The sequence below is a fragment of the Triturus cristatus genome, chromosome 10 (assembly GCF_964204655.1).
Source record: "Triturus cristatus chromosome 10, aTriCri1.1, whole genome shotgun sequence".
Classification (NCBI taxonomy): domain Eukaryota; kingdom Metazoa; phylum Chordata; class Amphibia; order Caudata; family Salamandridae; genus Triturus; species Triturus cristatus.
The window spans coordinates 238,088,858-238,105,037 of NC_140593.1; the positions used below are offsets into that span (position 1 = coordinate 238,088,858).

At 38.1% G+C, this 16,180-nt stretch overlaps 1 protein-coding gene across 1 annotated transcript in view; it reads left to right on the top strand.

Annotated features, from left to right (window-relative positions):
* The window catches only part of LOC146789258 (tachykinin-like peptide), a 170,524-nt gene extending 154,611 nt beyond the window's left edge, over window positions 1-15,913 (top strand). Inside the window, exon 5 of the mRNA XM_085630030.1 lies at window positions 15,387-15,913. Coding sequence (XP_085486156.1) covers window positions 15,387-15,436 — 50 coding nt within the window. The 3' untranslated portion in view covers window positions 15,437-15,913. The remainder of the gene's footprint in view (window positions 1-15,386) is intronic.
* Window positions 15,914-16,180: the final 267 nt, after the last annotated feature.

The following is a 16,180-nucleotide window of genomic DNA, read 5'->3' on the forward strand; positions in this document are numbered from 1 at the left end:
CTGCCTCCTCATCCGCTCCCCCTTATAACAGTCCGGCTTGACCACTTAACTTGCTCACTAGATTAAACTCGCTTCTAACTTTTACATCCCCCCACTTTGAAAAGTCACCAGTCCCAACTGCTATACATAATGTGTGGGCTTTCAGTAAATATTTATCATTTGCACATCACCAAGTGAAGTGTCTTAAAATTTGTTTTCATTGTATTAAAATCTCGGTTTCCATTACACTTCAGAATGACAAACATGTGCTTCATTTGTGCTAATTGCTGATATATGTTGAAATATTTCTACAGTTTATTTACAGTTATTTAAATTTTGTTGTGCATAAGTAGAAAACAGACATCTTACAGCCTTTCTTTTCACATCCCCTTTGCTCAGCAATAAATGTAAATGTTGTAGACTTGTAAAGCGCACAGCTGCCCCAGCAACGGGGCGTCCCGGCGCTGTAGACCGCTGGGGAACCCGTCCTGGCTATCCCTGTGAGATGGTCCCTTTCTGGGTATCTCCAAGGTGAAACCAGGCATCCCCGGCGTCTGTGGGGGGCCGTTGTAGAGACGAGGCAAGCTTAATGCCCAGAGTTGCCGAGTGTGTTCCTGGTTAGAGTAGGTACCGAGGCGAGAATTATCAAGTCTGTTTTGACCCTGGTCCACGACCCTGCTGCGTCAGGAATTGAACCCTGGTCCCTGGCCGATTCTCTGCTTACGGGTCTGCCGCCTCTAACCAGTGAGCCACACCTCTCCACAGTGAGCCACACCTCTCCACTCCAATACTGTTACCTAGTTCACAAGACATATCCTCTCATTGTAGTCAGAGAAAGTGAACACCAATCTCCATGTTGACAGAAGAAGCAGCAATTTGTCAGAAGACATAGCCCACATTTGAACTCTGTCTTTGAGGTGCACAGCAAATGTGACTAGATCAAAACAATTTTTAAAAGCATCTTTAAAGCTCATTCACCTTCTGAACTACAGCATATTAATTTTGGGGGTGCTGCAGCACCCGCATCTCTACTTCCAGTGCCTATAGAAATCAGTAACTTTAACCAGGATTGGGATAGACTCATTCAAATAAAATTGTTCAAACTCTGGTAGCATGCGGGCTAAATGAATATCAGCACCCGTCCCTCAACAACAGCCTCTACATGCAGATGTAAATGCGCACTATCCTTTCTGCGTCCTGTTTCTACTTTCCATTTTCATAAAATGTGTTAAGTATCCAAATCTTTGGGCAATTAAACTGAAAGCAGTTAATTTATTTAGCAGAAGGAACTAAAAGGTAGTTAGCACTTGCTTTAAAGCATGAATTTGGATTGTCTAATCAGATTCTAAAAATGCCACCACAAAATGTGTTTGTTTGCTCACATTCTAATTTCAGTTTGAGTGTAAAGGGTGAGATTAATGGGACAGGTTCTTGTTATCATGTTGCCCACATGATGTCAGGCATTAACTCCTGTTAATTGCCCTTTTCCATCAATGCACCTTTAGCACAGGCCAATACATTGTGGGTATCACCTTTACACTGGAATGCAGCAGGGTACAGTCAAGACAATTGAGTAGCAGAGGACTTGCAAAGGTCTAGTATATGTCATATACGAAAATATTTAATTGCTTCTCTCTCCCTATTTATTAGAAAATTTAGCTTTCTTGGAGCTGTGATGTTCTATAGTAATATAGTTCTTTCACTGAGGGCAATAGAGTTCCTCATGTCCTTTCTGTAATATGTGCCGGCCTGCTACTCAGTTCCACAACTTGGGCAAAGGAAACACAAAGTTCAACAAAGCAGATGTTACTGCTATATAGGATTAAACATTTTAGAAGTCACAAAAAATAAATCATAGATGATAATTCTTTCAGGAGCTTTTATATTGTGTCTTTCAAGTGAGTGAAAATTGACCTTCATTTCAAACGATGTATTTTCAATTTCAATTGACTTTTATAATTTTTGTGATGTCGTTTACATACTTTAGCTCATTAAAAATGTACTCTGAGATTCCACACAAGAAAGCCATTAACTTTTTTTTGTGATTAAAGATGTGGCTACCACTTATTGGCATCACCGTAATAATGGTCTCTCAATCCAATCTAATATCACTAATGGATATGAATCACTTGTAATTTGGCCAGGAGAAATTATGAGTAAATGTCTATTGCTTTCACTTAGTATGCTTTCCACAATAATGAAATGTATTTGAGGACAGTATGTCATCTCTATAAAACCACAAAAATTGCAGTTTATCCTCAAGTGAGCTAACATCCTTTAATAATTTACTAAATCAGTAGCACTGCTATAAGTGGGGTAGGATTATATTTGTAGTGTTGTAGATGTTTAGAAACAATTGTATTGCAAAGATTTATTGGAGGGATAAATGGATAGTTTGCTAATACTGTCTCACTAAGGCATCAGTCACGTTTGATAAGGTATTTGCGGTCTGGATCCAGCATACCTGATATGGCCACTTCCAGAGCATCACTGATTACAGGATGCAGTATTACTAGCTATCCCTTATATAGCCCCTATGGAATTGGGAATAGCACTTGATACCACACCAATTTCCACATGGCATGTCTATGTAAACATTCATGTATAATGAATGGCATTATTCCAACCAGCACTTGCCAGGTTGCTAATAAACATTCATAGGCATGCATGTTGCAGCTTTCATTGGTACTCTGTATGTATCATCAATGCTGCAAAATATGGCAATATAGAGTTGCCATATCTCAGAAAAATCCTGATCGAAACAGCCTAAGTCAATCTGAAGTTATAGCACCTCAAAGTGCCTGCAAAGGAGATCTTTCACCACAAGTATCCTGGTGCCTTTGCACCGTGTAGCTTCAAACTGGGGACCAAGTAGCCCTTTGAGCACTTGACTCTTAGGCTAGCAAGAAAAGGCAGTCTAAGAATGACTTAGGGAGGTGCTTGGGCTCGAAATTCAGAACTAAACAATGCACACACAATAACGCTTAATTAACTAATTAGGTAAGTCAATACTTTTTCTTTATTAAGGAAAAAGAAATTAATTCAGGCACAATGAAATTTCGCAAACTAAATTACAATTAATTACAATATTTCAGGGTAATTACACACATAATAGTTAGGGTGCACGTCTCATGTAGTAAAATAAAATCACAGGGGCAACTAACCCCATAAATCTAGCCTATGTCAATTATCTGGGAGCTGCTATGTGACAATGTATGCACCAGGAGGCCCTAATCCTAAAAACTTGCAATTCCCATTGTATGTCTTGGGCAAGGAAAATGGCCTTTCAGAATACTAAAGGATATGCTTACTGGCTTTGAAAGAGCATTTACAATTTGAAATAAAAGGCCTACAGCCTTTACAAAAAATATTTCACAATTAGTATCCTATCCTGCAGATATTTTTATAAGCATTAGCTCTCTAAAGTGAGATCTAACACAACACTCAGGCATACCTAAAACAAGTTTAAATTGTGTCTCTCACTAGAGATAAAATCACAACATTGTGGGCAGACTTAAAAATGTTCTTTCCCTCAAGACAGGACAAAACCCCTTAGCCAGATTCATATTTTCATAACCAGGACCACAGACTGTGATTCTGTTTTTGGTACTGGTCGTATAGCAACCATTAGGTTATGGAGAAAGGAAGCATGTTGCCCTAGTAATGAGGCTGAGTCTTTCATTTCTTGCCTTTGATACAACACTTAGCATGCTTTCTTTCTTTTCTTTACTTTTTCTCCAATGTATGGGCACCTGTTTGTCCTTGGGTACCAGAAACCCAGTCCTCCAAAATTACATGATGGCTCCTGAAATAATCGAGCCTTTACAGTTTCACCGAACCAAGCGAGGGACAACTTGTAATTTTCATAGTCTGGCCTCCCTAGTGTTGCAGTGTAAAGCATGGTAAGAATGCATATGCATATGCTTACTCTCTTTTACTACTCTAAACCTCCTGGGCCCTTTGCAATTAGACAATCTATAGCACTTCCATTTACCACAGAGGTAATCATCCTCTGTTGAATCTTTCACCGCCGATAGGAGGGGTGGGAATTAGGGTGACCAAGCACCACATTAGCTGTCCAATGAACACCATTAATTGACAGCCAAATCACAAATTTGAAATCAGATTTAGATACACCACTCTTAAAACCATGCTGTAAAAATAAAGAATAGCAATTGGGAGACCCAACCTTCTGAAGAAGTTAAGTCAAGTTCAAATTTTACAAACCAGAAGCTCTGCAATAGCAACACAGCATAAAAGAAGTAAAACTTGATGTTCTGACAGAGCTCAATGATTTTCTCATCAACGCATTGAAATCATTAGTAGAATAGTCCAGTTTAAATGGGAAAACCAACAAGACTCAATAATAGACTCAGGCAGCTTTTGATTAATTTGAGTATTGTATTGAAGATTCAAAATTCATTGCAACAAGCAATTTCTTAAGGATTTCAGTCAAAAATATCACAACTTGCATTAAGTGACCAAACATTTAGGCAAATCTTAATCGGATGGTGATTATTAAATTAAATTGCAGGATTACAAAGTCCCACTGGCATTAAGGCAGAAGAAGGGTTCAATTTTCTAAAAACTTAAGTTCTATGAAGAAAAGAGGAAAGGTTCAGATTCAAGGTCCATTAGGGCGAGTCCATTAGCACAAAGCTAAATAAATAAAGCAAATGAATTTTGGAAATTGGTTTGGCAAAGAAAACCTCAGTCTACCAGATACTGACTGTAGCATCAAGAAAGCAGTCCAAAAGTAAATATCGATCAGCATAGCATCCAGGTTTCAAGTAGGAAAAATCAAAATGGCGGTTGTCAAGAAGTACAAATCAATAGTCTACCTGCCCCTCCTTCTAGGTTTCTTCTTTTATAGAGTATTTAGTAACGTCCAGTGTCATGGCATCACACCAACATTGAAAGATCATCGCATGTCCATATTCACATCATGTCACCTGAGATGTTTGAAACACGGTGATGGATTCCCATGCTTGTCATGAAAAAACGGAGGATTGAAAACTCCACATAGGCTTAACAATTGATGGAAAAGAAATACAAAGTTGCAACTTATAGTGATAGCAGAAATTCCATTCCCAAAGACATATTTCACTGTGAATGTTGAAGAATGTCAGGGTGTACACATGTTAAGAACAAATAAAGCAACATTTTACTAGCACACAATGAACCATTGTATTAAATCAGGGAAAAGGTCAGCAATAGAGAAAACGCATTTAAAAAGGTCTTAAGGTCAGCCTCGCACGTTTATATGAAATGAGCTGTAAACCAACATCAAATATAATTAAATAAAATAAATCATAAAAGAATATGCAGAATGTTCGCAAGTCAACAGTACATGAAAATAGCTAACATTAAAAATAGCCTACTACCACAATTTTTCACAATATTCATATAAGTGCATGTTTTTCTACACTCATGCTACAAAATGTGTTTTTATAATTTCATAAACTATAAAGTCTCTAGTATCACTAAACAAAATTTCAAACTTGCACTTTATTATTACACGTTTTTTGCACCAACTTCATTTTAACTTAAAAAGGCCATCATTACACGTTAATAAGCAACATGTGCATTTGAAATTTATCAATACTACTCATTTGTATGTGTCACTATTACTTTGTATGTATATTTTCTTAATTTCGCATTTCAAAGCACACTTTTATCATGCTCCTACTACACTTATCTCTTTTTAATGTGTACGTGTGCAAAGTGTTCTTTCAGCTTTCATGTTTGTTTTGTAAGTGTATTGGGTATTATGATTTTTATACTTGTGCTGCATCACTGTCTAATACCCACTCCTCACGTCGGGGAAAGAAACCTCTTTTTTAAAAGGACCCTCAACAAACAATTAGACTAGAGGCATGCTTTTTCCTCTGGCCCCAATCCATGATAGCTAATGAACCAGGAAGGACTCAACGATTCTTATCAGCAAAGCTCCTAAATTGCCTGCATGTAGCCCAGACTGTCTATTAATTTTTATTTCATACCTTTGGCATGGTTAAAAACACAATCAGATATTTTTAGAGATTACAAGGAACTCCCACATCAAGAGGTCTACATGTTTCAGCCACTAGAAATCACCCAAACAAGGTGGTTTATTGCTTTCTTCAGGACCATAGTTATCGACCCCTTTCCACTTTTTCACTATTCAGAAACTCCTAGTGCAATATTTATTTTTGTTGGTGGAAACTATTCATTCTATGTTCCTACTGAATGTCTTATAAACCACAGATAGAGGTCATAGTCTCATTGGAAAATCTGCAAAAAAAATAGAGAGATAGACGATTTAACATGAAGTACACAACGATGGTTAACTCATTTTCAATCACATGCCATTTTCTTTGAAAAATACACACATACTCTTTTGGCATGTTCTAATGCCTCATGGGGACATAGAGGCTGGCAGACCCTGTAGTCACACTCTTTAAGATAAGGTTAAGAATTCACATTTAAAGCCTCCTCTTAATCAGGGATCATTTTGTGTCCATTTAAAAGGTTAACAACATTTTCACCAGTAAACACATCATGAAAAGAAAAGGTGCTTGGACCTTTTCTCAATTTTTCTGACCGACTTACTTCTTCAAGAGTATGCACCCTCAGATGACCTAGCTGTGTCCTCTAAATCCTGAATAATGCTGGTGGCTGGCATTGGGTTGTTTTTCACAGGACTGTGCAGTCACGTAATGTGTCAGCATGTGACCCGAAGTCATACATAGTGCATAAGGTGTCATCAGTCCATGTTGTTCTCATCAATGTCATTGTGTTTAGAAAATTGAGCAATTGTTTTCCCCTGGTGAAATGACTCAAAAGCACAGGGGAGAAGGCTATCATAAATGTATTGCTCACGATTTTACGTGGATCAGTGGTGCAATTCCTTTACCCATATATATAAAAAAGTAATGTGGCCCATTGAAAATCTGAAAGGTATATCTAAAAAAAGTCTATATTCATGTATCCATGTCCTCTTAGGATGTGTCCTTTACAGTTAACCCTGCCCTCCTCACACTTTCCCTTGTTGCTGAGCATTGTAGTTTGTTGTTTCCACCGTAGAAACCAAGTTTGATAAATCACTACATTTTTGTCATGGAATACCAATTTTTGCTTGCCTGACTCTACTGTCTGTAGGACTCTGTGTTTTTACCATTATGAAACAGTAGGAAAGTGATAAAAATGTGGACTCTTTACTATTGGTTCAACACTGTCTATCTTCTATTTTTAAGTGTTTGGTGGATGCACAGCTCATGTGCAATGAAGAGAAGGCCGTGATTCTTCTATTTGGCAAATTTCCTTCTAACTATCAAGAGCAGCTTTGGCCTCCTGAGTTTCCCTTGCCCACCTCCACAGGGAAGCCTGTTAAAAATCTGGAGTTATGGTTTGAGGAGAGTCTCTCCTTTTCGACACACATTAAGAAGTTGGCTGGTTGTTGTTTCAGCCTTCTCAAAACCCTTAGAAAATGTTTTCCTCTCCTACCTCAGGTGACGAGGGAAATGGTGACTTGTGAACTGATTTTGTAGTGGCTGGACTATGCCAATGCCCTCTATGCTGGTATTCCGAGCTACCTGTTGAAGAAGCTCCAGGTGGTACAAAATACGGCAGCCAGACTTTTACTGGGAATTTCGGCTAGGAACAGCGTTCACCATCAGTTGCGATCCCTTCATTGACTCCCCGTGATGGATAGAGTTACATTTAAATCATTGGTTCTGGCCCATCGTGGCTATTCATGGTGGTGGTCCTCTTTATCTGCAGAAACATTTTTCCTTTTATGTTTCTTCACGACCCCTGCAATCCATGTCCCTACGCTTTGCTCAGGTTCCTCGCTTCAAGTATCAGAGGATTGGGGGCAGCTCCTTTGTTGTGAAGGCTGCTGTTGCTTGGAATGCCCTTCCTCTTGCCATGTGAAATATTCAGGACCCAATGGCTTTAAAGAGGAAACTGAAAACATATCTTTTTGCTTGAAATTCATTTCCATACTTCGCTAGGCATCGCGCCGGGACCCTCATGAGTATCTGTGCGCATTACAAATTCATATCACATAACATCTGTAAAAATATTGGGATTTCCTCTTTGACCTAGTTGACTTCCCTATATGGTTCCCAAAATGCACATAGGGCCTAGAAGGTTAAATATCATACATGGGCGCTGTAGTGTGTCTTTACACTTCCCACATATATGACAAAAGTGTATGCTTGCCAGGAGCACCACTGTGCTCTGGCTGGGCTGCAGTGTTAATGGACGGCACTACACATGGAAGGGGAAAGTACCTTTGCTACGTAGAAAGTGATAAGGGAAGAGGAAAGTACCTTAGCCAGGTATACGGCATCCCTAAAGTGTGCCTTGTAAACCAAGAGGGTCAGGTGCTAATATATAAAAATGGTACACACTACAAGTTGTAGTTAGTTAAAAGAAACCCACAATCTGTTTAACTGACTAGGCTGTGTTGGACTTTTTGCTGGACACACCTGAGTGGAATTACAATCTTTGAGGACTATTTAGAAGCTGCACTTGATAGCATGTGAAATAATAGTACTGCTAAAGCACTACTCACAATCTAAAAAATTCTATTTACTAACTTACGAGCAGAGAACTCCACTTTTCTTTTTTTTTCTAGTATATAAAATGCTCTCTCAGGTATGCAGTGCAAAAGAATTTATTGCCCCAACACTCAACGCATTTCAAACGGGCAGGGTCTTGTTCACGAGCAAGGTTCCCAACATTACGTGCTCCATATTTACATTGTCAAAGTTAATATACATAGACAAAGGACAAAATATCTTTGTTCACTAGCAGACGCCATCTTGTAAGCCTTTTTTAACCTACATTTCTCTATGTTACAGCAACCCAAATATATACATATTGTGTGATGTTGTGAACCATTATTGTTGATTTTTTGAAATATTAAAAATAATTGTATCATATATCTAGTGCCCATTAACGTCTTCCAACGATTCAGAAATAAAATAGGTCTCAATGATAAGAAAACTTTACATTGGTACAAGCTGAGGGCAACAGAAAATCAAATGTTTTATGTGCAAACGTCTCTGCAGGATATCTATTTTCATTATCCAATCCTGACATTCTTCTAATTCATGAATGCATACCATTTCAAATATTAAAACAATATTAGGCCAAAATGGGCGTTTACTTCCAATCAATAATAGACGGCATAATATTCTTCAGATTCATGAATGTGTATCATTTCAATTGTTAAAACTAAATTTAACCAAAGTGGGCATTTAAAACAAATCTATTATAGATATCCTTCTCTTATATGTCTTTCAAAGTGATTAAAAAACAGCAACAAACATAATACTCCCACATAACAAAATAAGAGAATTCTCAGCCTTATATGAAAAAAAGTATTGCTTTTTCTAAGAAAAACTTAAAGGAGGGATGAGGATCAACTGACTCTGTTCATCTCGGCCTCTTCAATGACTAATCTCCCCCCTCCCTCCTAAAGACGTGAAATAAAAAAAATGTTATTAAAAACAATGGCTTACTCACAATCCACCAAAGAAAAAAGAGGAAAGAGGCATACTACGCTGCAAATAGTACTACAATATCAACTCTTCTACAACCCTATATGTATATTCAAATATTCTCGCATGTTGAGCCCTGTGCGGTTCTTTGTTTCTAAATCGATGCGATATATTGATTCTTGTAAGGGCTCTGTTGCCTCCTCTAGAATCCCTTTTAATCTGTTAAATGGAAAAATATTTAAGCAGATTCCTTTTACTGAAATGACAGCCTGCACAGTTTCTAGCCACAGGTTTGTCATTCCTATCAATAGCCTTCATGTGTTCTAAAACATGTTTTTTTACTGGATGGATGATACTTCCAACATAACATTTCTTGAAAAGACATTCTAGAATATAGATTACAAAACTGGAGCTGCAACTGAGGAATTGTTATTGCATGCCATACATTTTTACAAGAAAAAACTCCTTTTCACTCAGGTCTACTCAAGCTCTGCATCTCCCTAAATTCACTTTGCATCAAACGATCTCTAAGGGAGTCCCCTTTTCTGTATTTGATCTTGGGGCCCTTGTAGTAAAGACGGGGTTCTGCTTGCACACATTGCTATGTTAGCATAAGCGTATTAGAAGTTAAATGCCATTTTGACACTTTGACGCTTTTGCACACAACACTACTTGTATCTGTTGTTGTAAGTTAAACTGCTTGCTTTTTCTTCACATGAGAACGGTCTGTTTTTCACATCCCTAGTCTTACACCGTGACCTCAGTCTGTACACTGTGTGCAGAAGTCTTCAAGGTCATAATACCAATGTATGCTGTTGATTCAGGTTGAACGGCCTACGCTTTAGACACAACACGCATACAGCTGCAAATATCTAAACCTCGGGTGCCTTTAATATTGCATTGCATGCATGATGCGGGCACTTGGAGAAAACCTGTCCATCTACAGAGAGCGTTGCTGATTCTGTGATGTGATTCACCTCAGCTGATCTTGGAGGTATGGGGTTCCCCGTTCAAACCTAGAGATCTTCTATTATTATAATAAAACTAGCTCCTAGCCAGGGGAGGGTGGTACACAAGGTACTATAAGACCTGTTTCCACTATCATTATAACATGATTTCTACCTTTGTGTTTTATGGAATTGTAACAATGCTGATTGTTTTATTTCTGATCATTTGCCTGCTTACGTTAGCCAGAATACTGCATCTTAAAGCACATAGTTAAAAATAAACACTTTAAACTTTTCCGTGTCTCTGATTACTCACGTTGTGGACTTGTATGAGACTAAAAACAAGAGAGTGTTCTTCATTCCCACCATTCCTGAGAGTACCGTAAGTCGCTTGTTCTGGGTTGTCTAATCATTGGTAGCTTTGCTGTAGTACGGCGAACGAATGAGACACTGATGCTAGTCGGATAGGGGTTCTGGGTACTGAGTTGAGTTTTTTTGGTACACCACAATTCACTGAGGTCCTGGTTTCCTGTGCATAGTTCTGTGCCTGAGCAGAATCCCCGCAACACCCTCACTTATCACAATACATATGACTGGATCACATCTCATCATCTGCCAGTTTCTAGATATGATGTTTTTGACCTTACTAGAGGCCTCATTATATGTGGTGATGAATCTCATACCCTCGTCAGTGTCTGAGGATGTATCCGTACTATAATCATTCAAAAATGAGTTGCTTGTTTTCTCATTAACTCTTCTAATCGCCTTCTCCAAAACCCAAACTGGGTAGTCTCTCTGTCTAAATCTAATCTTCATGTGCTCTTGCTCAATGTGTAAAATGTCTTCAGTGCTACATTTTCTGCGAGCCCTTAGAAGTTCTTCATATGGAATACTCCAATTCACAGGTTTAGGGTGTTCACTGAGAACATGCAATATGGTCTAATAAATGGTCCATAAATTTAGAACTATTCTCAAGGAGGCTCCCTATGGAAAAACATTTGGTCCACCTGGCAGGTTATTAACATCTTTATGTACTTTGGGTGACAAGTAAGGTACAGGAATGCATGCAAAATCACACTTGAGGTACTCGTATTCCTCGTGTTGTAGCAAACCCTGTTCTTTCCAATTCCACAATTTCTCCAATCTCAACTGCAGGCCAATACTCATCCTTGCTGATGGTTTCATAGCACTCTTGCACAGATAGCTGTTGTATAGCATCTGTTTTATACATTTTAGTATGCAAAATAGCCAAATTTCCTCCCTTATCTACAGGGAGGGTAGTTATACTTTGATCCTCTGCTAGTGATTTTGCAGATTTCGTTTGAGACCATGATAAATTACTCTTATACTTATGGCTTCATTTTCTCATCTTATTTAGTTCTCATGAAATTCATCGATCATGTCATACATTAAATGAGAGCATAAATGTAGATTTGGATTTAAAATGGCTTGGACTACGTTTGTCATATACAGTTCCTAGATCCTTCAAAAAATCCACTACATTCTTCTGTTCTATTCTGTTGTCACTCTCCACTTCATGTAGTGTCAAAAGCATATTGACATCATCTATTTTCAAATTATAATCATCTGATGGTTTTGCACCTGATGTGGCACAACTAGTCTTGACCTTAGATAAAAAGTATTTTGTTGACTTTAGTTTACGCACCAATTTAACACATCTATTCTTGTTTGTACATGGTCAAATTTACTAGTAGGGCAAAATGTTAGATCCAACCTCAAAGCTATCTTTTTTTCAACAGTAAACTTTTGAGATGATAGGTTAATTATTTTGTTATCTACCTGTTCTTCATTGTTTCTGTGATGTTCTGCTCCTGCGTGTTCCCGCTAGTGTTGCCTCGATTTTCCTGTTCCACTTCCTAGTTTTGTTCCTCTTTCCCTCATTGGAGGTGCTGTTTTTATCCATCTTCTCGTGAGAAGGCGAAACTCATTTAAAAAAGTAAGTTTCATCAAGATCCTCCTTCTGATAAACTGCTCTTCCTGATTTCTGAAACATCACTCTCCTCAGTGAGACCCATCCCTTTCTCCACTCTTGTTGGCTTTGCTTATGCTTGGGTCAGTGCCTGTATCACATCACAATGTAAGGAATCATATTTCCTATCAAAATAAATGAATGCAGCCTTTCTCATAATCCTGTATGTCTCTCAAAAACTTCCTCTGTTTCTGCAATTTAATGTCCTCCTCTAATTTTACTAGTCTCCCACCCATCTCCTTAAAAAAAATCAATCTCTGCCTTCTCAATTACAGGTCTAGTTTTTAACTAGTCCATAATTGATTCAATCGCCTTCAATATTTTTGTCCATTTTAAACGTGCATATTTTTTTAATCTAAAGAATTGTCTCTGAATGTTGAATTGAATTATTTGCTGAATCCTGTAACATGTTAGGGTCGGAATTGAAAAATGATGCAATAATGTAAATGCGCAGAACCCTCAGAATCTTCTTATTGTCTAGATAGTTGTGTAATGAAGTTGCCTTCCACCACTTAAAAAGTTCTGTATTAGAAAGACTTTTCAATTTTCTTAATTGGTCTTTAATGGTCAGTTTCACCATTGTTCCCTCATTATTTTGCTGGTTTTTACTAAGAGGAGGTTTACAAGTCTGTCATGTAAATATATATTTTTCTGCTTGCATGCACAGCTCCTCCCTCTCTATAGCCATGTTGGAGTAAGAGGCAGTTCCTTTCTTTCCCACCCATATTCATTGCACAACACTTAATCAAAAATCCATGAGCTATAATTAAGTGTGGTATGCCCACTGTATACATAAAAAACTGCCCTAAAATAAAACAGGCTTTAATACATAAAACAGCCACAGTAAGTGAAGTGAGTTAACAATGCACTCACCGGTCCAGCATACAGCACATCCTCCAACCCGTCGCCGCCTTGACCTCTTTGCAGGAATCGCTCATGTTTACTTTTGCCTTCACATGGATGAAGTGGCGATCACCCATTCATTAACACCTCCTTTCATTCATCGGCTGTCAATATACTGTGCTTCTGTTTCCAATAGTGAGTGTACTCCAATCCAATTTGTTTTTCTGATACTTGGCTGCGTTCAGTTGCATTGAATATGATACTCCTCTGAAAGAGGTTGGGTGGGCATACATAAGAAACTCAATCTCACCAAAATATATGCTCCTTACTTCAGAGCTCAAGTGGGGGTGGCATGTTCATGGTTGGAGCTGCCGATCATTCACATAAAGTACTTCTCAAAAGCGAAAATGCCTCCACAGCTATGCAGTGCAAAAGAATTTATTGAACCAACACGCAGCGTGTTTCAACCCAGAAGGGTCTTGTTTATGAACATGGTTCCCAACATTATTGCTTCATATGTACAGTGTCAAAGTGAAAAAAGCATGAACAAAGGACAAACCATCGTTAGATATATATATATATATATATATTATATGATAAGAATACCTTAGATGCCCTTCACAAAACGTTCCCCACAAAATTTCTTCCCACAGGCCTTTGTCACCAAAACCATAATTTTCAGCTGGAGCTAAAAAATGACGTATCCAACTGCAAGGGATCCGATCCTTCCACTGCCTTGGACATTACTCCCCAAGAAGATTTTGACTCCCATTTCAGAAAGTATACATTTTGCTTCTGACAATCCACTTGATGGATCTGAAGTCCACTACATTGTGGTTAGCCTGAAATCTCACCTAAGTCCCAGTCAACTGCAAACAATGATTTTTTTGTGGTGCTTAACTTTTTCATGCCACTTTTGACCCTTAAACTTTAAAAATTAATGTCTCACATTCTCTTTACCTGTTTTCATAAGCATAGGCACATTTCACACATTAAATTGTTCTCCATTTGTCTAAATTTGTTTGAGAACTTTATTGTGTTGTGTTTATATATTTTTAAATTGTAGTTACTGCTCAAACATAGCGCATACTTTTCTAGGGATTGCCTGCTGTTCATGCCATAGCTCCCAGGGGGCAATGCTCCAAGTTTCCTATGGTGTCCTTCATTTTAGGGTAGGGTGGTAAAATGTCATGGTATTCCCTGGAGTGTGTAAATGATTTCTTCAGGTTACCTCACCTTGAAACTGGATAGATTTTCAAAATAAAGTTCACAGTGGTGCAACTCAGTTCCATGGAAGGACATTGTACAAATAAGTAATTTTGAGAATGAAGGTACAGTCCCACTGGTGTTGTTCCATCAGTGGTGCATTCCATGAGAGCACCCATGGCAGCTTTGGAGCTCCTCGCATGAGCAGTAAAACAAAGTATTATAACTGTGTTCCTGCACAACTGTTTTGATAGAGTTAGTGGTGTTATACTCTTGATGGTTCATTCCAGCACTTTGTCATCCTCCAGAGGCCTCCTGACTCCCAGACCTTTAAGGACTTCTTTAACGTCCCTATCTTGTGTCACTCAACCCTGCAGACAGTTAATGACGCCCAAAGTACATTGCAGGAGTCATTGCATCACAAACTCCAGACAGGGATTGATCTGCTATATTGTATTTTCACTATTCTTCCTGGCTCCTCACTGCTCCCAGCTTCAAAGATAGGTGTTGTTTGTGATCTATGGGGACCCCGCCTAACCCACTAGTGTCACATCATTCCTCCAACCATCACTGTTACCAACGGAATCCACTTTCTGTCTATCCCAGTCCTGGGAAGCATTCTGAGTGTATTTCATGATGGCAACTCAATTGAAAACAATGTCACATTTCTCTCCTAACATCCTAAGTAGTATGTACTCTTTTTGCGATTTGCCAATCAAAATACAAAAGAGAACAGACCTTTGGAAATGGTAGCACTCGTCTAAGACCAACCACACTTTAAATGTAGACCCATCTTAAGGGAATTTTAATTTTCTTTTAACTGATCCTTGAAAGCACTACAAGACCCTAATAATGACAGGCTGTGTACTTTAAAAATGTCAGTAACATAGCATAGCAACATAAACTAACAACATGTTCTATCTTTTACAGGATCCACTGACTGGACTGAAAGACAAAATGCTGTATGGGAATATAAATAAAGAAGTTCACTAATATGTTAATAACAGATGTTTTTTTCAAATGTTACATTAAAAAAGTCTGTGAAAATTTGTCACACATGTAATGCTTTATAGCATCATTTATTCAATAAAAATGGTGATTTATAATACTTTGTCCAAAATACATTTTGCAATCATTTTAAGGAAATACATCCAGAGCACAATTTGTTTAATTCATATATAGTGAGATAGACTCATAATAACTAAAAATTCGTTTTTTTTTCTACCATATCATTTTAGAATGGAATCATTAATACAATAAGTGTATTTTGCCCAAGTCACTTACACTGTACCATGGTAATTATTACCTTTGCACTAATAGTAATGAGCAAAAGGGTTTCTTACTGGTATACTGGTTTGAAATAGCACATGCCATTTAGCCACACTATGTTTCACTGGTATGGCATAAATACATACATATTTATTGATTGCCAGCGAAAATAAATGTTGCCAAACATGTGTATAGCATCTGTCTATTTGTGTATAGCAATATGATGAAAGATGTCATTAGTATTGTCATCAATAATGTAATATGTGAAGTCATAAGCAATGCTTGATAGTGGTACAAATTATTGTTAGTTTATTATGGGGAGTTTCAGAGCATCCAGTCAGCCAGCTGGCCCCTTTAAACTTGAACGCTGCCAACCTCATCTGCGGAGGTCCTCAAAGATGCTCACTGAAGGAAGCTGGCTCTCTATATGGTGAACTAAAATGAAGTACACTGTG